At 48.2% G+C, this 26,309-nt stretch overlaps 1 protein-coding gene across 2 annotated transcripts in view; it reads right to left on the bottom strand.

The window, feature by feature from the left end:
- ARHGEF18 (Rho/Rac guanine nucleotide exchange factor 18) overlaps positions 1–18,577 on the bottom strand; it is a 93,513-nt gene extending 74,936 nt beyond the window's left edge. For both annotated transcript variants that reach the window (XM_081231895.1, XM_081231894.1), the window contains exons 1-2: positions 18,308–18,577; positions 2,767–2,888 (exon numbers count right to left, since the gene is read on the bottom strand). In XM_081231895.1, coding sequence (XP_081088021.1) covers positions 2,767–2,888; positions 18,308–18,413 — 228 coding nt within the window. In that variant the 5' untranslated portion in view covers positions 18,414–18,577. The remainder of the gene's footprint in view (positions 1–2,766; positions 2,889–18,307) is intronic.
- Positions 18,578–26,309: the final 7,732 nt, after the last annotated feature.

Here is a 26,309-nt window from a genome sequence, read left to right on the forward strand (position 1 = left end):
TAAAAAATGTAAATAGTTATTTATCTCCTTGTTTAAGAAAAAATAGCACACCAAAGCAATTTCAAGCATATCATTTCTCTGGTTCCATTTCATCGTGTAAAAAGGGAATTGATTTCAAACAAAAGAGCAAATAAATAACAGGTACAGACAGTTTTTGGACGGCTGGAATGATAGAAAGGCCTTAGTCAAGGTTTGCATCCCTTGCGTGTCTTTTATTAGCTCAGTGTGACCTTAGGCAAGTTTCTAACCCTCTCTGGGCCTCAGTCTTCTCATCTCTAAAATGGGCGCGATGCTGCCTTTTTGTAGGATTGCTGGGCAGGTAAAATGAGATGATGCTTGCACATTGCAAGCCCTCGATCAATGAAAGCAGATATTGGTTGTTGCAACTATGGTTGTTGTTTTTATACTTCAGGAGTCAGGGCCCTTCCTCTGGGCAAATTGATGACCCTGCCAGATGGAGCTAATTGGAGTAGACTGACAACTAAATCCAGCGATTATAATCAAGGATGAGCGAATGTTCTAGAAAATGGGCTGGGGAAGAACTGAAGGGGGGCCAGCTGACCCCGTTTGAAGGGACAGGAATTCTGGTTTGGAGTTCTACTTAGAAAATCCCTTTTTTGTTATTATTATTATTATTATTATTATTTTTTTTTTTTTTTTTTTTTTTTTTGCGGTAGGCGGGCCTCTCACTGTTGTGGCCTCTCCCCTTGCAGAGCACAGGCTCCGGATGCGCAGGCTCAGCAGCCATGGCTCACGGGCCTAGCCGCTCTGCGGCATGTGGGATCTTCCCAGACCGGGGCACGAACCCGTGTCCCCTGCATCGGCAGGCGGACTCTCAACCACTGCGCCACCAGGGAAGCCCTATTATTTTAAACTTAAATTTATTTTTTTTAAGTTTGAAAAATAAGATTTATTCTAAGCCAGATCATATAAAGAATTCTTTTTTAAAAAAGGAAAAACCCTGGGGTAATCATTGGTGTGCAAAATCTACTAAGGACAACTCAACTAGGACAGGTTAGACCATCTTTAGACAGTTTCCGTAACAAAATAAAACCCCCAAACCTACTTCCAACCACATAAAATAGTGTCTATGTGACATGTAAATGATTTCTTGAGCTGGCTATATAGGTCAAGTTGCATATATTTTAAAATAATTTACATCTTATCAGTATATATATCTTTTTCAATGAAAAGAAAGAAAGAAAAAGAAAGAAAGAGAAAGAAAGAAAGAAAGAAAGGAAGAAGAAGGGAAGAAAGAAAGGAAGAAATCAGGGAGGGCTTCCTGGAGGAAGTAACAGTGAGGGAAGCCCTGAGAAATGAGTAGGAGCTAGCTAGGTAGAGGCTCTGGGTGAGGGCGTTCCAGACATTAAGAGAACAGGATGTTCAGAAGCCTGTTGGCTTGAGAGCTCACGGTGCTTCCCCCACAAACTGGCAAGATTTCCTTATGACTGAAGGGGTTTGTGTGGGGGAGGGAATGGGGTTGGATCAGCAGGCCTGGTAGGCCAAGGAAGGATTTAATCTCTAAGTTCCAAACAATGGTGTTATGGAGGCCAGGGGGCTGTGATTTGCCTTCAGAAAGATTATGTAAGATGCAGAGCCCAGATAGGCTTGGACAGGGGCAGGGCTGTTGGAGCAGTGAAGACACCTGTGCAAATCACCTGGGTGAGCAATTACAGTGGCCTCCACCAGGGCAGTGGAGAAGGAAGGAGAGACATGGACAGAATTGAGGGTTGTACAGGTGTAGTGTTCACAGGGCTTGGGGAGGGAAGGGCAAGGATGTTGCCTTCTGCTGCTTCCAGCTCTGGTGACCAACTAGATAAGGACACGGATGCAGGTGGCGGGGCTTATTTGGTGGTGGTGGGGTAGAGCCTCCCCGTATATACCCAGAGCTCCCTGCTTCTCCAGGTACACGCTTCCTCCACGGCCATCCTATCTGCCCAATTGCCTGCAGTCCAAGAGGTCCAGAGCCCTGGAAGGATCCAGAACTGAACTTGAGCCCTGGTCCCGTCTTCATTTACCCTGGATTCTCCCTGACACCTAGGCCAATTCTTTCCCTGCTTGGACCCCAGTATGCTCTTCTATAAATTGACAGGGGCAGATACACAGAATTTCCTACATATGGTTTGACTGTAATGGACCCTCCTTCCTTAGTGTGGTGGGTGTTATAAAATGCCACCCAGACACCCCCTTCAGTGAGGATGTGCTGCCCCAGATGCTGGGGGAGGGCTGCCAGCAGATGGCTGTCAGCTGTCAGTCTCCTTCTGGGAAGTCACATCCCTTCCTGGGCAGTCCATAGGCCACGACTGATTGATGTGGGGACGTAATGGCTTGGCCATCTCAGCCTGATTTAGGACCACTCTGCAGGGCTGTTCTAGCTCAGAGGTCCCCATGGGAGCTTTTTCTTCCTTTTTCATTGATTGCTCTACCCACCCATGCACCCATCTAGCCACCCTTCCCTCCTCCCTCCCTCCCTTCCCTCCATTCTTTCATCCATCCATCCATCCACCCATCCATCCATCTCTTTTGTCAATCCTTCCTTCCTTCCATCCATCCATCAACCCTCCCCTCTACTCATCCCACTCTCCCTCTTCTTGTTCCAGAAAGGATTCATTTCCTCATCTGTAGAATGGGATAATAACTACTCTGCCATATTTTGATGAGAGTTCCCTGAAATAATGCACACAAAGTTCCTGCAGGTGCTAAAAAAGTGTACTTGCTGCCACAGGCGTTCTCATCTCCTGCCTGTCTCAGCAGTCAGACACATGCCTGCTCATCCTCCATGGCGGAGAAGTCTGGGTCCTCAGGCCTCCAGGGTCCACCGCTGCTCTTTGTGGCTGAGTCTGCAGCTCCAGAGTCAAAGGGCTGGACATATGGCTTGGGCTCAGAGCCTGTGGGGAAAGGAGGGACAAGGTGTCACGGCTGAGTGGGAGGCCTGAAGAGTCAGGACCCGAGTGCTGCATCTGGGCCTCAGTTTTCTTATCTGTAAAATGGGATGGCAGGGGAGGATGGTCCCAATGATCTTTTTTTTTTTTTTTGGCCACACCCTGTGGCTTGTGGGCTCTTAGTTCCCTGACCAGGGATCGAATCCAGGCCCTCGGCAGTGAAAGAGTGAGTCCTAACCACTGGACCGCCAGGGAATTCCCTCTTTAAGCCAACATACACAACACCACTCATGCTGAGCCTGGGACAGATATTTCTATTCAATCCCAGGGCTCTTTCTTCCTGAGCCATGGTCCCCTCAGAATGCTTCCCACTGCATCATTTTTGGAAGCCATCTCCAGCTGATCCGAGTTAGCTCATGAGATGAAATCGATTAGTCATGCCTGCTCTAGCAAAAAGCCCTCATTTGCTAGAATGGGTCCCTAAGACCAAATGCAAGTACCCAGTGCCCACATTTAGAGGGTCTCTAATGGTAGAACTTCAGGCTGTCTCTGCCCCTATATTGTACTTTGAGTTCCAGGGACCCCTGGGTGGCATGGTATAGAGGAGAAAACAAGGGGTTTGGGGTCAACCAGACTGTGTCCTTGCCTGGACCTGTCCCTAGTGGCTCCACACCTTTGGGGAAGTCACCTCTATGAGCCTCAGTTTCCTCACCTGGAAGGTGGGTGTGATGGTGCCCACCTTTCAGGGCCCGATCCTGGGGCGCTTGGTCACCTTCCTTGCCCTCCAGGTCAGGAGGGTGCCCTGGCTTGATCTTGGGTGTTGGATGGAGCCTTTTGCCGTTGGAGAAACAGGCACTCCCGACTCTCTCCCCCTGCCCCTTACACTGCAGCTAGAGCCCGTCACCCCTGCATATCCGAATCCCCACGGAGGTTACCCACCGCCTGCAGGAAGAAGGTCAAATGTCTTGGTCCAGCCACTGGTGTTCACCAGGATCTTCCTTCTGTGCCTTGTCCCTGCCGCTGCAGGACCCATTGCCTAAGAGCCCCCCATTCCTGTTGTAGGGCCGCCTGCCTAAAGACCTCATCCTATTCGCTCCAGAAATCTTTGTCCACCCCCCCATCTACGGTGCCTCTCCTGTGCATTGCATTGCACTGCATTGTGTTGTACTGCACTGCACTGCACTGCATTGCCTTGGCATCTGGACTCCCTTCACTCCTCCACACCCCCTGCAAAAACATCCTGGGTCCTGCTGCAACCAGGGAGCTGAAGGGAGAGTGCCTGGAGGTGAGGCTGGAGGATCATGGGTGAAGGTGGAGGTGAGGAGTCCAATGGAGGTGATACCCAGAGAGACTGACCCGCACGTTTGCGGTAAGAGCGGTAGCAGCCTCAGGAAGGGCCGAGGTGGGGGTGGGGAGCAGGATGGCGATGCCTTTGGACAGTGGCAGTTAGGTCCTCATCTATTCCTTAGCTTGGGTCCCCTGTGGCTGGGTGACCCCATGTCTCAGCTTGCTAGGGACAGTCCTGGTTTATGCTACTGAGTCAAGTAATGTTTAACAGTGGCCCACTTTCACCCTCCAAAGGGTACATGTGGGGTGATCTATTTTGGGGCCACTTGGTCTATAACCCTTGCAGCTGGCAGAGGGGAAGGGGTGATGCTGTCCTCTTCTATCCCAACATGGGGTGAGCTGTCTGTACCCACTTATGTTCCCTCCTCCCAGCTGTGTAAGTACAAACACTGCCCCAGGTTTTGGGGGTGCTGACAGTTGTATAATTTGGGGAGCCTCCTTTAAGAAAACGAATACAAAATTGTGAATGCAAAATTGCTGGGGCTTTTTGGAAGGTAGCAAGAACAGCAGAAAATAGCTAAGGCAGAAATAAACACATTTCATAAACAGATGAATGAAAAGGTATCACATGGACATAAAAAACTCAAGGAGTCTGGAAAACATTTTGGCAATTCTTCAAAAAATTAAGCATAGAGTTGCCATACGACCCAGCCATTCCACTCCTAGGTCTATACCCAAGAGAATGGAAAACATAGATCCACCCAAAAACTTGTACATGACAGTTCATGGCAGTATTATTCTCAATTGCCAAAAGGTGGAAACAACCCAAATGTCCATAAACAGATGAATGGATACATAAAATGTGGTCCATCCATACAATGGAATATTATTCAGTCATAATAAGGAATGGAGTTCTGGGAGTTCCCTGGCTGTCCAGTGATTAGGACTTGCGCTTTCACTGCCAAAGGCCTGGGGTTCAATCCCTGGTTGGGGAACTAAGATCCCACAAGCCGCACAGCACAGCAAAAAAAAAAAAAAAAAAAAAAAGAAGGAATGGAGTTCTGACACCTGCTATACCATGAATGAACCTTAAAGACATGATATGACATCACAGAAGTCAGTCACAAAAGACCACATGCTATGTGATGCCATTTATATGAAATGTTCAGAATAGGTGAATCCATAGAGGCAGAAAGTAGATTAGTGATTGTCTAAGGCTGGGGAGAAATGGGAAACTTTGGGGTATGACTAAAGGATACAGATTTCTTTTGGGGGTGATGAAAATGTTCTAAAATTGATTGTGGTGATGGCTGCACAACACACGGCTTGTGGGATCTTAGTTCCCTGACCAGGGATTGAACCCGGACCTGACAGTGAAAGGGAAAGCACCAAGTCCTAACCACTGAACCACCAGCGAATTCCCATCACTGCAAATATTCTAGAAACCATCACTACTTTCCCAGCTACTCTCCCAACCTGGTTGAGGGCCTCTGTTCTGCTGCCCTCATTCAACCTTGCATCTCCCGTGAGGCAGCTTCTATGACTCAGGGAAATGTAGGAACACAGCAAGCAGGCTGTGAAGGGCGAGAAAAGCCAGATGTGGGGTTGGGTCCTGGAGGCTGATGGGAGCTTGGAAGGGGAGGGGTAGCCGCCTGGAGGGGCCATCCCATCCCTCAGCCAAGGCCCCAGGGGGCCTCAGGAGAGGATGCAGGGTCTACCTGCTTTCCTGGGCAGGGGCCTCACAGAGGCCTGAGGCCTCCTGCAGCCTGTAGAGGCCAAAGGCCGAACTTTATGCCTTGCATCTGTGACCCTAAAAGTCTGGGATCCAAAGGCTAAAGGTGAAAGGCCAGGGCTGAGTTTATTCTTTGCATGGAAGCTTCTGACCCAGGAACAGGCCGAGCTTGACCCTGATGACAGACTCCATTCTGATCCCAGTGTCACATGTTGAGCCTCAAACTTTGTGTCACAGACTGAGCCCCTAACCCAGTGTCATAGACTGAACCTCAACCTGGTGTCACTGACTGAGCCCTGACTTTGGTGTCATGGACTGAGCCCTGATCCTGGTGTCATGGACTGAGCCCTGATCCTGGTGTCATGGACTGACTCCTGATCCTGGTGTCATGGACTGAGCCCTGATCCTGGTGTCATGGACTGAGCCCTGATCCTGGTGTCATAGACTGAGTTCCCATCCTAGAGCCACAATCTGAACCCCAACCCTCATCATGTGCTGAACCCTGACCCCAGGTACAGACTGAGCCTTCATTCTGGTGACAGATTATCTCCTCCAAGCTCCAGACTTTGTCTCCAATGGCCTCTGCCTTTGTCTCCAGTGGTGACTGCCTGATATTCCCACCTGCACTCCAATCTCAAGCTGTCAAGGCCAAACTCCTTGTTTTCCTTCCTCCTTCTGTGTCCCCATATCAGTGTGACTGCACTGTCTTCCCAGTGACCCTGCCAGAGACCCGGAGATGAGCCTTGCCTCCTTACGACCCCTCAGGACACCAAGCCCTGTCAATTTCACCTCCACGACATTTCTCTGCTCCATCCTCTTTTCTTTTTGCCTCTGCTACTATCTTAATGTCAGCCTCCATTATAGCTCCTGCTACACAACCACAGCTCTTGTTTCGATTTTCCTGCAGAAACAATTGCCAACCACAATTGGCTTCTTCTGTCCCAGTAGCTGGTATGTCTTCTTGGCATGACATTTCAGAGAGTCACCCCCCTTCCTCTGGTCCTCACCCCTAGACTCCCCTTAGAACGACATTCGAACCCTCTTCAGTCTACCCTCTCAACTCCCCACACACACCTGAGCCCCTAACTCACTATTCTCCTGTGTGCCTCTGTGCTGTTCCCACCACCCTTTCCCACTCTTCCTGCCTTGGCAACCAAGGACTTTCTCTGATCCTCTGCAGACCATCTTAGCCAGAGGACTTTGGATTCGTTGGCACCCCTTTTCTACTCCCTGTTGTACTTTAACTGGCTTACTTGTTCGCTTCTAGACCAGGAGTTTCACAGGCCAAACCTGACTCAACACCTGATATTGTAAGTAAAGTTTTAGTAGCACACGGCCACACCCATTCGTGTACGTATTGTCTGACTGCTTTCATGCTACAACTGCAGAGTTCAGTAGTTGTATCAGAGATCATATGACCTGCAAATCTGAAGACACTTACTCTCTGGCCTTTTACAGAAAAAGTTTGCTGTCCCCCGCTCCAGATTGTGAGGCAAGTTCTGTATCCAACCCACTTTTACACCCCCAAGTGGTAAAATCTTATGTGTGTTGATCAGTTCCAATATGTCTTGCCTTGTGCTAAGCCTGTCATGTTCTTTGCATTTTTCTATCCTCACAACAACCCTCTGAGTCCCCACATTATGGAAAGGGAAACCGAGGCTCAGAGAGATGTACTGACTCATCCAAGGTCACACTTGACTGGCAAGAGGCAGAGTTGGGACGTGAACCCAGGTATTTCTTGCTCCAAAACAAGGGCTCACAACCACAAAGCTATCCTGTGGTGAGCAGATGAATGGATAGATGGGTGAATATATGGTTGGATGGAAGCGTGGATGGTTGTATGGATGAATGAATGAATTGTTGAATACATGGATGAGTGGTTGGATAGTTGGCTAGCTGGCTGCCTGGCTGAAGGGAAAGTTGTCTGGCTGGCTGGTTGGATGGATGGATGAGTAGATATTTAGATGCATGAATAGTTGGGTGGTTAGATGGATGGATGGGTGGATGGATGGATGCATGGATATGTGGATGCATGGATGGATAGTTGACTGTCTGTCTGGTTGAATGGATGAATGCGTAGGTGGTTGGATGGATGGATGAGTAGATGGTTAGATGGACAAATGGATGTATGTATGTGTGGATGCAGGGATGGATGAATGGGTGGATAGTTGGGATAAGTGGTGTGCCAGTGTCCAGTGGCAGTGATGCATTACTTTCAGGAGATGGTATTCTGAGGGGATGAGGAGGGGGGAAACATAGATAGAAAGAGGCAGAATTGTGGCAGAGAAGCCAGGCAAGAAGGAAACCAAGTTGAGACACAGAATGCACACATTATATATACACTTATTATGTACTAGGGAATGAGTGAAAAAGTATGGCCGAAATGGGTAACTGAGCAACTGAGGGGAAGGGCCAGTGGGGCTCTGCCCCAGGGAACTTCCTGCAGGTCCCAACCCCCCTTCCACAGTCTTGTCTGCCTCTCCAAATCCACTCCATTATTTTCCGAGGAGGTCCCATCTGGTGCCCAGACAGCCAGTTACAGAGCTTAAGAAGGGCACAGAGGGGGACTTCCCTGGTGGTCTGGTGGGTAAGAAACCACGCTCCCAATGCAGGGGCCCAGGGTTCAATCCCTGATCAGGGAACTAGATCCCACATGCTGAAACTAAGAGTTGGCATGCTGCAACTATGAGCCCTCATGGCACGACTGAAAGATCCCGCGTACTGCAACGAGGACCCAGCGCAGCCCAAGTAAATAAATAAATAAAATAAATATTAAAAAAAGAAAGAAGGGCACAGAAAGGCGCAAGAATGGGAGGACTCGGTTAGAGAGTCCCTCTATTCGCCCCACCCCTATGCTTCTCGCCAAAGAGCCGCCTCTCAGCCTGTATTCAAGTTCTAGGCAGCCTCTTCCAACAGCAGCTCCTGCAGCACCAGCCATAAAAGGGTTTAAGAGTTACCACTGGTTCCCACAGCTCACTCCCCAACCTGTCGACCTATAAGTCACAGCTTCAACCTTCCCGGGCAGGGAGACAGGGTGGGCTGGGCTGCCAAGAGTGGGTAGAGCTTCATAAGGATCTGGGTCCCAGGTGGGATCCGTGGCTGATACCCTAATTCTCTAACATTACCATCCACTGGTGGATTTAAAAACCCTCCCCAAGCCCTCCAGCTGCCCACGCTGGTAGCTTTGTTCACTGGTCAGAACACACCACAGACGTAGCCTTGAGACAGACCTGGTTCCAAATCCAGGCTCCTTCAGCATGTACATGCTGTGTGACCCTGAGATCATCACTTCCCCTTTCTGAGCTGAACCTCACAAGGGGTCAATATCTGGCAGCAATTTCCACCATTATGACTGCTCTTCTGTTGCATCTCAGTCCGCATGCCACCGTCTCCCTCCCCAGCCCCAGCCTCCAGGTCCCCCGATATTCTCGATATTCCAGTCTCCTCCAGCACAGTGCCTGGCACGCGACAGGTCCTCAACCAGAGTGTATGTAATGAACAAGCTAATGAATCTTCTTTTTGACTTCTCTCCTGCATGGAATCTCATTCATGGACAAGTACTCAGCTTATGCAGGGGGTACAGGGGGCTCCTATCACACTATCCCCCATGCCCCATGGCCTTGGACACCATCTGGCTATCTTCCAGGACTAAACTCCTGCCGAGACTTAAGAAATGCCTTTTTGCAAAAGCAATTCACCCAGACCCTGGGGGATATGATACCAGGGTCTCTCCAGCCCCCACGTAGTAAACTGAAGTCCTGGGACCCAGGGGGCTACCAGCCAATGTGTGTGTGTGTGTGTGTGTGTGTGTGTTCTAGGGAGGTCTCTACCAGAATTTCTGGAAGTCTCAAACCTCCTTCCTTTTGCTGCCTCTCTGAACCTCTGTCCTGCAGCCATCCGGGAACAAATCACATCAGGAGCCCCCAGGAAGCCACCAGGCTACCCCAGTTCTAGGGTGGATTCTCCTTCTACAGGAGACAAGTTCCTGGATGAGCCTGGGGAGACGTTTCCTCTGAGACAAGAGGGACCCCACAAGTCTGTGATGTTCTGTTGGGGTCCCAGGGAACCAGAGATCAAGAAATTTGGGGCTGGCTCAGGCAGACTCTGTGCCCCTGGGCTGAGGAAAGGCTTGGGGTGGGATGGTGGGCAGGCTGTCCAGGGAGCCCTGCCTGGGTGGTCGGTACCCACTGCTCACTGCCTGCCCCCTTACCTCTCTTGAAGGCCCACCGCTTCAGCCAGAGCTTGGAGAGGACCGGCCAGGAGTGGTTGAGTGCTGAGCTAGCCATGGGGGCCGTGTGTGCGAGCATGTGAGTGAACAGCAGGATGAAGAAGGCAATCGGCTGGGAATATCTGCCAGGACGGGGCTGCCAGCAAGAGGGGCGGAGACTGTCTGCAGGGGCTGCCAGATGCATCAGCTGATGGGAGCTTGGGGCTGGGGCAGGGGGGGCCCCGGGGACTCCAGCCTTGGGAGAGGCCAAGTCCTTAGCACTACCCCCCACCTCCCCTGCCCTATAGGCTTTTCACCCTGGCTGGACAAGACATTCCCAGGAGGAGCTGAAGGGTGCAGTGAGGGGTCCTCAGAAAACAGGTATAGACTGGGTCCTGAGTTGGACCTGGGTATGCATGAATGTCTGAGTGTTTGTATGTGTGTGTGTTTCATTGTCTCTGTGCTTTTGACAGTGAATTTGTGTGTTAGCACAGAGTGTGTGTTTTCAAATCTTGAGTGTCAACTTGTCTATGGGGGGGTGTATATAAGCATTTTAGGTTTTTATTTCCCAGTTTCATTGCGATGTAATTGACATGCAGCACCGTACAAGTTGAAGGTGTACAGCATAATGACTTGACCTACATATATGGTGAAATGATTACTACAGTAAGTTTAGTTAACTTCCGTCATCTCATACAGATACCAAAAAAAAAAAAAGAGAGAGAAAATAATGTTGTGTTGTTCTGAGGAGAACTCTTAGGATTTACTGTCTTAGCAACTTTCAAACACACCATGCAGCAGTGTTAACTATAGTCACCATGCTGTACATTACGTCCTCAGGACTTATGTATCTTATAACTAGAAGTTGGTACATTTTGACCCTCTTTATCCAATTCCCCCACCCCACCCCCTGCCTCTGATAACCACAAATCTGATCTCTTTTTCTATGAGTTTGGTGGTGTTTTTTAATTTTAATTAATTAATTTGTTTATTTATTTACTTTTGGCTGTGTTGGGTCTTTGTTGCTGTGCGCGGGCTTTCTCTAGTTGTGGCGAGCGGGGGTTACTCTTCGTCGCGGTGCGTGGGCTTCTCATTGCGGTGGCTTCTCTTGTTGCGGAGCACGGGCTGTAGGTGCACGGGCTTCAGTAGTTGTGGCGCACGGGCTCAGTAGTTGTGGCTCATGGGCTCTAGAGTGCAGGCTCAGTAGTTGTGGCCCACGGGCTTGGTTGCTCCGTGGCATGTGGGATCTTCCCAGATCAGGGCTCGAACCCGTGTCCCTGCATTGGCAGGTGGATTCTTAACCACTCTGCCACCAGGGAAGTCCCTGGTGGTGGTGGTGGTGGGTTTTTTTTTAGATTCCACATCTAAATGAGATCACACAGTATTTGTCTTTCTCTGTCTGACTTATTTCACTTAGCATAATGCCCTCAAAGTCTATCCATGTTGTTACAAATGGCAAGATTCCCTTCCTTTTTTTATGGCTGAATAATATTATCCACGCAATTTAAAAAATCTCTGTGATCCTCTGTGTGTATGCGTGTGTGTGTGTGTGTGTGTGTGTATCTGAATGCCCATCAGTATCTGTGGGGTTGGATCTACATGACTCATCTAGTACTTGGGGAGATCTGCATCTGGTATTTGTGGGGGGGTTTTGTGTCTGCCTGGGTTTCTTTGTGTCTACTTTTGTGTCTTTATCTCTGTGTGCATCTGTGTGGGTGCCAGCCAGCGCCTGTCTGTACAAGTGCTGCCCCCTGGTGGTGGAAGCCTCCTTACTTGCATTTTCACTAATGTCTGAAAAATTCCTGGCTGTCCCTTCTCTGTTCAGTGACCTCTCAGCCTCCACCATCCCTTCTCAAAGGGTTAGCCACAAGTCTGTCTTTACCTACACATACTACTCGACTCCATCATCCACTGAAGTCTTATTTCCATCCCCGCCAGTCTTCTAGCTCTCTCTGGGGCTAAATCTATTGGGTGCTTTTCAGTTTCACCTTTACTGGACAAGTATGACCACTTTCTTCTTGAAATCCATTCCTCTCATGCCTTTTCTTCTTCTGTCTGCTCCTTCTCAGTCTCCCTTCCTGACTTGGCTTCTCTTCCTTTCTCTGCCTGACCTTTAAACTCTGTGTTCCCAGGGCTCTGTCCTTAGATCACTTCCGCTATCCTATTATGAGTAGGTGGCCTCCATATCTTTCACTCACAAAAAGATATAAAAACACTCTATACACCAACACCACCCAATACACTTCCCAGTGCATGTAGACAATGGCAAACATACACACGCAAATAGTCAGACATATGTTCACACACACACAATTATACGCAAACAGCCAGTTATATACATAGAAATCCAGATAACAGTTCAGGGAGATTTAAAAAATCACCTACTCTGCTGTGTTCCAGGTTTTAATTCCTCATCTCCCACCACATACTTTTCCCTGGACAGACTACAAATGCCTCTTGGATCTTCCAGACCTTTGGGTGGAGAGCAGATATGAGAACTTCAGGGAAATTAAAAGCAGTGAGAAGCCAGGAGGGACCTCCATCAAACTGATGGCAACAAAGACAGGGACCCAGGAGCCCAGAAACAGAAACACAGTGAGTCAAGCACAGTTAGCAATGGAGGCTTGATAAAAATCTTGTGTTAAAAATACAACAGGGATACCTATTTCTAACGGTGGCAGGCTACCTTATTGCAGATTTACCTTTCCACCAGGGTAAATCCAGCTAAAAAATCTGGATAAAATCAGAAGAAAAAAAAACACCCTCAATTTGAAGGCGTTGGCAGCCAAGGTTTGAGGTGTCAGAATCCTAGAGAGGCGAGGTAGACATAATGCAATGCTGGGGTTTTTTTTTCCTCACAAGCAAATTGTTGATATAAATGCAGTTCTTAAGTGTGAAGCAGACCAGAAAGGGGCTGAGAAACTGAGTGTAGCTTCTGGCAATCTTCTGGGGCTGGAGGAATAGACATTGGAAGTCAGGGCTCACAAAGAGGAGAGAGATGGGGTCACCAAAGACTGTACCCTAGGAGCAAGGGGAGACCAGAAATGGACCAACCTTCACCCAGACCAAAATCCAGCTTCAAGTCAGCTTAATCTCTGATTAGACTAAAGTCACCTGCCTTTACTTTCACTATCTTCCAGAAGCAAAAGTAAAACCTCTCTGGAGGAAAATAACACCATGAAGAACCACCAATGATATCTACAGTTTTTCATAAACAATATCAGGCATTCAATCAAAATTGAAGCACAACAGAAGATAGAATCTCGTTACCTAAAACCAGAAGAAAAACTGACAATAGCGACAGAGCCACAGAAGATACAGATACTGCGGTGAAAAGTACAGCAGAATGTGACACAGGGATGGGTTGGTCTGGTGTAAAACATCACGGGGAAGGGATATTTCCAGGTATCCTCTCCATGGGCAGTGTCAAGGGTACACACTTAGTGGAAAGTTCTGATATACAGCCATCCCTTGGTACCTGCGTGGGATTGGTTCCAGGACCTGCGGTGAATACGAAAATCCTCAGATGTTCAAGTCCCATAGCTGGCCCTCCGCATCTATGGATTCAACCAACTGCAGATCATAAACACAGCACATGATCCACAGTTAACTGAATCCACAGATGCAGAACCTGTAGATACGGAGGGTTGACTATGTAGTGAGTAGAAGTGGGAGGTGACTTCTACTGTGGTTAACCCCCCAATTTCTCTTCTTTCACCAGGGCCATAGTTGACCATGGTGTTGCTTGAGTACTAGGTTAGGAACCAGTGGTTCCCACCTTGAGCTGTCGAGCTGATTGTGATGCTGTGGGGAGAGGAGGAAGGCTGGGTGGATTTGCATGGGTGGGAGTCATTGGAGGCAGAGGGCCAAGTGACCTTGAATGTCTCAGGTTAAAGTGTTCTGATTTTATTGTGTGTCTGTGCCAGAAGGAGGCTCTGATGGCATTTACCACTTGGACTGCCTCCTCTAACCTGATGCTAGTTACTGTGAGTTGTAAATAGCCCCTTGGCCTGCCAAAGGGTGGTCTTCTGGTCCTGGATGGTAATAGTAGAAAGAGCTGGTGGAGAGTTTGAATGGAGGTGCAGGGTATGGAATGTGTTCCATCTTTTTTCTTAAAGATTCTTTTTTTGATGTGGACAATTTTCTAATTTTTAAAATTTTTATTATTATTATTATTTTAAAATTTATTTTATTTATTTTTGGCTGCATTGGGTCTTCGTTGCTGCATGCGGGCTTTCTCTCGTTGTGGTGAGCAAGGGCTACTCTTTGTTGTGGTGCGCGGGCTTCTCATTGCGGTGGCTTCTCTTGTTGAGGAGAACGGGCTCTAGGTGTGTGGGCTTCAGTAGTTGTGGCACATGGGCTTAGCTGCTCTGCGGCATGTGAGATCTTCCTGGACTAAGGATCAAACCCGTGTCCTCTGCATTGGCAGGCAGATTCTTAACCATTGCGCCACCAGGGAAGTCCCTGGACCATTTTTTTTTAAAGTCTTTATTGAATTTGCTACAATGTTTCTTCTGTTCTATGTTTTTGGCTTTTTGGCCACGAGGTATGTGGGATCTCAGATCCTGAGCAGGGAATAGAACCCATACCCCACCCTGCATTGGAAGGTGAAGTCTTAACCACTAGACCACCAGGGAAGTCCCAGAATGTGTTCCATCTTGATAGAAGTATGTGCCATCTTGGCAAGGATAGCCTCCATATTGGTGAGGGCATCTATCATCTTGGTGAGAGTCTCCGCCATTTTAGTGAGGTCTTTTACCATCTTGTTGATGGTGACTGCCATCTTGGTAAGGGTACCCTTGGTAAGGGTACTTTCTTGACACAACGGTGTCCTGACCCCTAGAAAGGGCAGATTCCAGGGAAGCCTCCATGACAGTGTCCCATGAATCCATTAGTGAACCCAGCAGAGATTGGCTGAGGCAAGAAGAACTACCCAGCTGACCCAACAAATCATGAGCTAAACAACTGAATGAAGGCAGTCAAAAGATACAAACTTCAGCTGTAAGATAAATCAGTACTATTAGGGATGTAATGTACAGCATGATAAATATGATGAACACTGTTGTATGTTATACATGAAAGCTGTCAAGAGAGTAAATCCTAAGCATTCTCATCACAAAAAAATTAGTTTTCTATTTCTTTAACTTTGTATTTGTATGAGATGATGGATGTTCACTAAACGTATTGTGAAAATAATTTCATAATGTATGTAACTCAAATCATTATGCTGTACATCTTAAATATAGACAGAGCTGTATGTTAATTATGTCTCAATAAAACTGGAAGAAAAAAAATCAGGAACTTGGGAGTTCCCTCATGGCTTAGTGGTTAGGATTCCAGGCTTTCACTGCGGTGGCCCAGGGTTCAATCCCTGGTCGGGGAACTGAGATCCCACAAGCTGCATGGCCTGGCAAAAAACCCCAAAATGAAAAAAAACCATGAGCTAAATAAGTTGCTATTGTTTGAAGCTACTATGTTTTGGGGTGCAATGCAGTGTGCTCTGGTTATTCCCTGTTGCATAACCAATCACCCCCAAACCTAGTGGATTAAAACAACAATCATTTATTATTTCTCAAGGTTTCCATGGAACAGGAATTTGGAAGTAAGTGGCCTGACTGGGTGGTTTTGGTGTGGGGTCACCCATGAGATCCTAGCCAGACATGGGCTGGGGCTAGGCCATCAAGAAGGCATCTTTGCTCACACAGTTGGGAAAACTCAAAGAGCTGGCATTCCATGGGCATCTCTTTTCATCTCTATGTGGTCTTTTCTCATAGTCTCTCCTGCATGTCATCCTCAGGGAAGCCAGATTTCTCACTTGGAGGCTCAGGGCTCCCAAGGAGAGAGAGAGAGAGAGAGAGAGAGCGAGCTATAGCCCGGTATAAGTGGCCTTGTCTTTTATGATCTCACATTGCTTCTGCTAGACTTTATTAGTTGAGGGACCCATGAAGGTCTGCCCAAGTCCAGGCACAAGGGACTCCACCTTGATTCCACCTCTTGATGTGGAGAGGTGAGATTCTGGGAGAGTATGTGGGCCTGGAGTCCATGTGGGCATGTGTAGGGACAGGTTAAGATGATGGGCTTTGGGAGGGGGTGCCAACTAGGGGGCCAGCTGTGTGGGTCATGCCAGCCTAAAGGCCAGGGATGAAGTAATAGCAACCCAAGCCAACATTTAACAAGAGCTTATGTTGTGCCAGGCCCCAGTCCAAAGGTTTTACAGCAATAGCTCATTTAGTCTTCTCATCCACTCTACGGTGGGATGATAGTAGTGACACTTCCATCACTCCCATTGTGCAAATGAGGAAACTGAGACACAAGGAAGGTAAGTAACAAACGTCTTAAACACAGCTTCTCCTCAAAACACCTCCATCCCCTCATTCAAGTGGAAATCAGCACCTTGTCCTGGATTCCCTCTCAGCCTGAATCCCATCTAGAGCCACCAAATGGTCCCCAAGTCCTGTCCCCGGTCCTCCTCCTGCATCTGTATCCTTCTTGCCCTGACCTGGTCCAGCCACTTTCATCTCCTGAGAGGGTCTCCCTACCCTCAGGATATCCCCTTCCACCCAGTTGCTTCTCCATGGGGGTGTGGTCCCAAGGGAGCTTCTAAAATGAACCTCACTGCTGTGTTCCGATGCTTCTGTGGATGCTAAAACCCCACCCCTCTTGAGGAAGAACCCACCTCAAGCAGAGTCCAAGGAGGTGGTTGCCATGTTTTTCACAAGTCTACCCTACATACTTGATAGAGATTGAGACTCACCATTAGTCCCTCTTTCTAGGTGTGGCACAGAAAGTTTCTGAGGTTGCACGCTTGTGGTATGGGCAGGGATTGCTCAGGGGAGCCAGGTTTGGGGACAGGGACAGAATAAGAGAGAACAGGCAAGGCTAACGATGTTTCAGAGCACCTACGGCATGCCAGGCACTGTGCCATGATTTCACATGCAAGGTCTATGACGACCCTTTTACAAAGGAGCAAACAGAAGCCCAGAGTGGTGAAGTCACTTGCAGACAGCCACACAGAGGCAGGGGAGCAGGGATTTGAACCCACAACTGGCTGACACAGTCATCGTCTCATCCACAGCAGTATTGACCGCTGGCAGGTGTCCAGCCCTGTGTCAGGGGCTGGGGGGCCAGGGCGCATGTGGGGAATGTCCCAGACTAGATACACTGATGGGTTTGTGGTTGACATTCTACTGGTGCTTCAAGGTCCAGTGAAAAGCTTGCCTCTGCCAGGAAGCCTTCCCACAAGGACTCACTTGCGGTGGTGGCCAGGGAGCTCAAAGGTGGCTGGTAGTAGGGACAGCATTCCCTTTGTTGTCACTGGTTGTCAAACCCTTTCCTTAGAACCGCGGGTGACCCAGCCAGTGGAATTCTCCATGGAGAGTCTACTCTCTGAGTGCGGCCTTCAGGGCCTTCCCCGATGTTCCCCCTAGCCTAACCCCACCAGCTCCACCGTCCCTGGCCCCAGAGTGCCTGAAACCTGCCTGATGGCCTTGTTGGCAACCAGGGCAGGGAGGAAGCTGCAGGCCTGGGTGTGCCCTGCAGAAACCACAGCCTTCCCCACCCCACCTCGCCCCACCCCAGGCAGCCGGGTGAGTGAGGCTCCCCTCGGTGGGCCACCGGGAGGGCTCCAACCTGGAGGGCTGCCCGGGCGGAGGGTCCTCCTTCTTGGATGACCTTGGAAGATCAGGGTGAGGCTGTCCTCAGGACTGGCTCTCAGACCTCAGTCTTAAGCGGGAATTTGTTTTGAATGTCAGACTCCCCAGCGCCACTCTTCGGATTCTGTTTCAGGGAGGTCCGTGATCTCTCTCTTCACCCCAAATCTCTAGTTTAAGAAGCAAAGCATCCCTGGTGACTCTGCCACAGGGAGCCTAATCCACCCCCCACCACCACCACCACACACACCATTCATCCCCTGTCCCTTGTTCCCTGTGCGGACTTTGGCTACAAGGGGCTCCATCTTTCTGTCTGGCTTTGTTGCCCATCATGGACCCCAGCCCCCTGAGGTATAAGTTCTTGCGACCACAGACTTTTGCAGAAGAACAAGCAGCCTCCCCCCACCCACTCGGGAAGTGGGCTGACCAGAAGGTGGACAGAAATTGTGGATGGTCTGTCTGCTGCCCCTCAGGCCTCCCCCACAGACCCCGCTGCCGCTCTGTCCCTGTTGGTCCATCTGTCCCCCATTCCCCAGTGATGGTCACTCACCAGATGAAGCCTTGTCCTCGCTGCTGTGGGTATCCAGCTTGGTTACAAGCTCCTGCATCCCCCAGGACCCATGGCTTGGGCTTTGAGCCTGCCTGGGGGGAAGCATCTGTGGGCCAGAGCCCAGGGTAAACCGCAGGGTGACCCAACTCTGCCCTAACTTCCTCTTCCACAATTGCCGCCTGCCTGGCTGGCGCCTCCACTCCCAGACAGGGGCTGAGGCAGGGGTCTGAGTACAGCACAGGACTGGGTTTTAGAAGAGGGAGCCCTCCTCTTTCGCTCAGACCTGTGCATGCAGGTGTCTTGAGGAGCTGGGGTTAGGGGACAGGGGGAACCTCAGCACCCTCCCCCGACCCAGGCAACTTCCTGCGGAACCAACTGCCGAAGAGGTACGGGGTGCTGGGGCCTCACCCGAGCACGTGGGTACACACACAGAGATGCACGGGGACACACCAGTCATGCGTATCCACGGAGGCACAGGCACTCATGCACACCCATGAACATGCACTGGCATGTGGGCACACACAAGGTGACATGGGGCACATGGGTCCCCATGGTGTGTTGGTAAAGGGTTAACAACCACCTCTCTTGACCACAAGAAAAAAAAAAAAGGGCCATAATGTGAGCATTTGCAGATTCCTGTGGTGTAAATACTCCCATCGTGGCTGATTTCAACTGCCAACCTGATGTTGTTTGGTGTGGGGTTACGAAAAGATGCTCAGACTTGCCTCCCGCACGCCACTAGAGTGGGTACCCGGGCAAGTGGATTCTCTTGGAGAGACACGGGCCACAAGCTCGCACGTGTGTAGATAACTGTGGGTCTCGAAGTCATGGAGGTGTGCAGACAGAGCGGTCTGCCTGCAGACACACCTGGGTGCATGAAAGGCACACCTAGGCTCTTTTGCACTCAGAGACATGTGGGTGCATAGGCGCACACAACATAGTCATGGAGAGTCCGGGAACCACTCACGTGGGGACACACACCTGGATGCTGAGGCTAGAAGGAGCCTGTGACGGGACATGAAGACAGGCAGGGCCAGCTGTCCCGGCTCACAGGAGCCCGTTCTTAAATGTTTAGGAATTTTGCTAGCTAGTTTTTAAAGGCAGGCATCATAAAAATTTAATGATATGAATTCATGGTTAAATAAATTCTGTTCAGGACAAAAGTAATAACCACTTAAATCCATCACCTCGTACTTAATGCCACTGAACTGCACGCTTCAAAATGGTTGAAGTGGTACATTTTGTGTCATGACATTTTACCACAATAAAATAAAAACTCATCACTTCCTAATTATTTTGCTACATTTTTCTCTTACTCATGCTCTCTCTCTTTTTTTAACATCTTTATTGGAGTATAATCGCTTTACAATGTTGTGTTAGTTTCTACTGTACAACAAAGTGATCAGCTATATGTACATATATATCCCCATATCCCCTCCCTGTTGTGTCTCCCTCCCACCCACCCTCCTTATCCCACCCCTCTAGGTGGTCACAAAGCACCGAGCTGATCTCCCTGTGCTATGCGACTACTTCCCACTAGCTATCTGTTTTACATTTGGCAGTGTATATATGTCCATGCCACTCTCTCACTTCGTCCCAGCTTACCCTTCCCCCTCCCTGTGTCCTCAAGTCCATTCTCTACATCTGCATCTTTATTCCTGTCCTGCCCCTAGGTTCTTCAGAACCTTTTTTTTTTAAGATTCCATATATATGTGTTAGCATACAGTACTTGTTTTTCTCTTTCTGACTTACTTCACTCTGTATGACAGACTCTAGGTCCATCCACCTCACTACAAATAACTCAGTTTTGTTTCTTTTTATGGCTGAGTAATATTCCATTGTATATATGTACCACATCTTTTTTTTTTAACATCTTATTGGAGTATAATTGCTTTACAATGGTGTGTTAGTTTCTGCTTTATAACAAAGTGAATCAGTTATACATATACATATGTTTCCATATCTCTTCCTTCTTGCATCTCCCTCCCTCCCACTCTCCCTATCCCACCCCTCTAGGTGGTCACAAACCACCTAGCTGACCTCCCTGTTCTATGTGGCTACTTTCCACTAGCTATCTATTTTACGTTTGGTAGTGTATATATGTCCATGCCACTCTCTCACTTTGTCACAGCTTACCCTTCCCCCTCCCCATATCCTCAAGTCCATGCTCTAGTAGGTCTGTGTCTTATTCCCGTCTTACCCCTAGGTTCTTCATGACCTTTTTTTTTTTTTTCTTAGATTCCATATATATGTGTTAGCATACAGTATTTGTTTTTCTCTTTCTGACTTACTTCACTCTGTATGACAGACTCTAGGTCCATCCACCTCACTACAACCATTGTATATATGTACCGCATCTTCTTTATCCATTCATCTGTCGATGGACACTTAGGTTGCTTCCATGTCCTGGCTATTGTAAATAGTGCTGCAATTAACATTGTGGTACATGACTCTTTATGAATTATGGTTTTCTCAGGGTATATTCCCAGCATTGGGGTTGCTGGGTCATATGGTCATATGGTAGTTCTATTTTTAGTTTTTTAAGGAACCTCCATACTGTTCTCCATAGTGGCTGTATCAATTTACATTCCCACCAACAGTGCAAGAGGGTTCCCTTTTCTCCATGCCCTCTCCAGCATTTACTGTTTGTAGATTTTTTGATGATGGCCATTCTGACTGGTGTGAGGTGATACCTCATTGTAGTTTTTTTTTTTTTTTTGCGGTACGCGGGCCTCTCACTGTTGTGGCCTCTCCCGTTGCAGAGCACAGGCTCCGGATGCGCAGGCTCAGCAGCCATGGCTCACGGGCCTAGCCGCTCCGCAGCATGTGGGATCTTCCCAGACCAGGGCACGAACCCATGTCCCCTGCATCGGGCAGGCGGACTCTCAACCACTGCACCACCAGGGAAGCCCACCACATTGTAGTTTTGATTTGCATTTCTCTAATGATTAGTGATGTTGAGCATCCTTTCATGTGTTGTTGGCCATCTGTATATCTTCTTTGGAGAAATGTCTATTTAGGTCATCTGCCCATTTTTGGATTGGATTGTTTGTTTTTTTGATATTGAGCTGCATGAGCTGCTTGTAAATTTTGGAGGTTAATCCTCTGTCAGTTTCTTCATTTGCAAATATTTTCTCCCATTCTGAGGGTTGTCTTTTCGTCTTGTTTATGTTTTCCTCTGCTGTGCAAAAGCTTTTAAATTTCATTAGGTCCCATTTGTTTATTTTTGTTTTCATTTCCATTCCTCTAGGAGGTGGGTCAAAAAGGATCTTGCTGTGATTTATGTCATAGAGTGTTCTGCTTATGTTTTCCTCTAAGAGTTTTATAGTGTCTGGCCTTACATTTAGGTCTTTAATCCATTTTGAGTTTACTTCTGTTTACGGTGTTAGGGAGTGTTCTAATGTCATTCTTTTACACGTAGCTCTCCAGTTTTCCCAGCACCACTTATTGGAGAGGATGTCTTTTCTCCATTGTATATTCTTGTCTCCTTTATCAAAAATAAGGTGACCATTTGTGTGTGGGTTTATCTCTGGGCTTTCTATCCTGTTCCAATGATCTCTATTTCTGTTTTTGTGCCAGTACCATACTGTCTTGATTACTGTAGCTTTGTAGTATAGTCTGAAGTCCAGGAGCCTGATTCCTCCAGCTCTGTTTTTCTTTCTCAGGATTGCTTTGGCCATTCGGGGTCTTTTGTGTTTCCAAACAAATTGTGAAATTTTTTGTTCTAGTTCTGTGAAAAATGCCATTGGTAGTTTGATAGGGATTGCATTGAATCTGTAGATTGCTTTGGGTAGTATAGTCATTTTCACAATGTTGATTCTTCCAATCCAAGAACATGGTATATCTCTCCATCTGTTTGCATCATCTTTAATTTATTTCATCTGTGTCATAGTTTTCTGCATACAGGTCTTTTGTCTCCTTGGGTAGGTTCATTACTAGGTATTTTATTCTTTTTGTTGCAATGGTAAATGGGAGTGTTTCCTTAATTTCTCTTCGATTTTTCATCATTAGTGTATAGGAATGCAAGAGATTTCTGTGCATTAATTTTGTATCCTGCTACTTTACCAAATTCGCTGATTAGCTCTAGTAGTTTTCTGGTAACATCTTTAGGATTCTCTATGTATAGTATCATGTCATCTGCAAATGGTGACAGCTTTACTTCTTCTTTTCTGATTTGGATTCCTTTTATTTCTTTTTCCTCTCTGACTGTTGTGGCTAAAACTTCCAAAACTATGTTGAATAATAGTGGTGAGAGTGGACAGCCTTGTCTTTTTCCTGATCTTAGAAGAAATGGTTTCAGTTTTTGACCATTGAGAACAATGTTGGCTGTGGGTTTGTCATATATGGCCTTTATTATGTTATCTTACTCATGCTCTTGAGGTTATTTATATCTACTGAAACTGCTTGATGGAAATAGTATATAAAGGCATTATATACTATTCTATATCTATATATCTATATAGATCTATCTGTCATCTATCTATCAAGATATATATTTACATACTGGACTGTATCTTTGCAATTCTGTATTTGGTGACATCACATTGGTACTTTGAAGTTGATCATGGTGAGGGTATTTACACCATGCAAATGGGCAAATCAGCGTCCTCCACTTGAGAGCCAGCTGTTCACCATTTACTAGCACACCACTGCACCTGCACGTGTGACACCTCATACATGAATGCAGGAGCCCCCCCTCCCCCCCACAGGACACCAGAGACACACACAGGCACAGCAGGCTCCTGGACTCCTGGAAACATGAACCTGCAGAGATGCATCCAGAGGGGGGCAGGCAAGGAGATACTAACACAGACCACTGTGCTCATGCACACATGGTCACACATGAGCACGTGCCATCAGGTGGACACCCAGGATGGACATGAGGACATACATACAGAGTGCACACCCCTGGACGTACATGGGGCCACATAATGACTCACACACACATACATGCACACAAGGGCAGATACTGGGCACCTGTGAGAACACACGTGGAGACACGGACACACTGGTTGTCTTGTGACACAACCCCCCCTCCCCCCCCACAAAAGCCACAAGTACACAGACCCAGGGGCCTTCAACACAAACCCTCGCTGACCGAGAACCCTGTGCTCGTCCTCTGGGACCCACACACGACAGTCCACAGAAACGTGCAAATGCAACATACACCCGGAACCAAGGAGACACGAAGGAATACAGATTCACGTGCATGATACATCCTGCAACCAGTTGCTTATTTGTTTAATGCAGCACGCATTGATTGAGCACCTACTGTATGCTGGGCACTTTTGTAGGCATGGGATTATGGTGAAAAAGACAGAAGCAACCCCCTGTTCTGGGAAAGCTCACGGTTCATTGGGGAAAGCAAACTGTGAACCAGAAAACAGACCCACAAGGTAACTTCAGATGGTGTTAACTGCTGTGACAGGAAGTAAACATCGTGATGTGACAGAGATTAGGTGGGGGTGGTGGCTGCTTTAGCTGGGGACAGGAGGAAGGGCGTCAGGGAAGGCCATGGGAGCTGACACCTGAGTGCCCAGGAGCCAGGCGTATAAATGAAGGTCTGGGGAAAGGACATTCCGGGTGGCAGGAACTGCAGGGACAAAGGCTAGGAGGCGGGTCTGAGTCTGATGTGTTTGAGGAATAGGAAGAGGCCAGCGTGGCTGGGAGGTGCTGGTGGGGACAGAGGCGGTGAGGCTGGCAGGGCTCAGACCTTCAGGACCTTGGGAGCCCAGACTGCAAGTGTAATTGATGGGCACCACTGGAGGGGTTTAAGCAGGGACTGAATGGACAGAGGATGTGGGAGCCCCAGAGACCCCCCCCCAGACACCATCACAGGGCGGCGCTGGGGGAAGGTGGGGTCAGGATCTTATGCCCAGGAGGGGCTGCTCTCTGCCTCTGTCCATCTTTCTCTGTCTCACTTCACCTTTATCACTGTCTTCCCTCCTCTTTCGTTCTCTTGCTGTCTCTCTCTCCTGTACCTTGGTTTTCTCTCCATCTCTCTTCTTACTCTTCTCTTCCTGAGCTCCCCCTCCTCCAGAGTTTAAACTCTCTCCGGCTTCTCCCCTGACTCCACTGCCCTCTCCCTGCCGCCCTGCCCTGCTTCCCCCTCTTATGGCCCAAGTGCTTGAGAAGGTTGTAGACTCTCAGTCTCCATCGCCATGACCCCATCGCCTCCCTGCTGAGGTCCCCACTGGCCATCTGGATGCTGACCCCTCAGCCGTGTGCCCCTGGCTCCCCTCTCCCCACCCACTACCCCGTCTCACCTCCACGAGGCTCCCCCTGCCACCCCCCGCCTGTGCTACCCTTTCCTGCTTTCCTTGGTGGTGAAATATACCACCATGGTAAGATTTACCATGCCAACGATTTTTAAGTGCACAGCTCAGTGGCATCAAGTTCCTTCCCATTGTTGGGCAACCATCCCCACCAGACACCTCCAGAACGTTCTCATCTTCCCGAACTGAAACTCTGTCCCCATGAGACACTGACTCTCCATCCCCGCCCCCAGACCCTGGAACCCACCATTCTACTTTCTTTCTTATTTTTTTAAAAGATTTCTTTTGATGTGGACCATTTTTTTAAAGAGCCTTCATTGAATTTGTTACAATATTGCCTCTGTTTTATGTTTTGGTTTTTTGGCCATGAGGCGTGTGGGATCTTAGCTCCCCAACCAGGGATCGAACCCATACCCCCTTCATTGGAAGGGGAAGTCCCCCACCATCCTACTTTCTGTCTCTATGGATTTGACTCCTCTAGGGACCTCACATAAGTGGAATTTGTCCTTTTGTGTCTGGTCTATTTCACTGAGCTTCATGTCCTCAAGTATCATCACGTTGGGACTTCCCTGGTGGTGCAGTGGTTGAGAATCCGCCTGCCAATACAGGGGACACAGGTTTGATCTCTGGTCCGGGAAGATCCCACATGCCACGGAGCAACTAAGCCCGGGTATCACAAATACTGAGCCCGCGTGCCACAACTACCAAAGCCCTCGTGCCTACAGCCCATACTCTGCAACAAGAGAAGACACCACAATGAGAAGCCCATGCACTGCAATGAAGAGTAGTCCCCGCTCGCCACAACTAGAGAAAGCCTGCGCACAGCAATGAAGACCCAACTCAGTCAAAAGAAAAAGTTTCATCCTGTCGTAGCATGTGTCAGGATTTCCTTCCTTTTAAAGGCTGAATAATATTCCATGTGTGTATGGAGCACATTTTGTTTATTCATTCATCTGTCAACGGACACTTGAGTTGTTTCCACGTTTTGGCTACTGTGATAATGCTGGTGTGAACACAGGTGTACAAATACCTGTTTGAGTCCTTAATTTCAATCCTTTTGATATCTGCTGCTGGAGAGTTTTAAGCCCAGGCATGTGAACAGATCCTGCTTTTAGCTTTAAGAGATGCCTTTTTCTTCAGGATGTAGGTGCTATCACTTTGATAGCCAATAGAAGGCAGTGCTTTCCCGGGGCTTCTCTGGCTGAGCTAAGACCACAGAGGGATTAAAAAGGAAAAACCAGACCAGGGATAGAACACCCGAAGCCAAGGGGCCAGACCATGGCTGAGTTAGTGAGGGACATGGGTGTGGAATACACGTGGACCTTAGGTTTACCTTTCTTTCTCCCACTGTTCATAGAATTGTGATTGAGTGAAATACTTCTGTGCTGCAGAAAAAATTCCAGAAGGGCTAAAGATAAAATGTAAAACCAAAACAAAACCCAGGGACTTCCCTGGTGGTCCAGTGGTTAAGACTCCACGCTCCCAATGCAGGGGGCCCAGGTTCGATCCTTGGTCTGGGAACTAGATCCTACATGCACACCGAAACTAAAGATCCCACAGGCAGCAAAGAAGATCCTTTGAGCCACAACTAGGACCTGGCACAGCCAAATAAATAAATATTTTAAAAAAAACCCAAAAAACAAAAATGAGAAACCCAACACGTGGTAGAATGAATTTCAAAGCTACTTTTACAACTTAGGGTTAAAAACTGTTTTTCTTTTTTTTTG

Source organism: Mesoplodon bidens, assembly GCF_964165515.1.
Source record: "Mesoplodon bidens genome assembly, chromosome: 4".
Lineage (NCBI taxonomy): Eukaryota > Metazoa > Chordata > Mammalia > Artiodactyla > Ziphiidae > Mesoplodon > Mesoplodon bidens.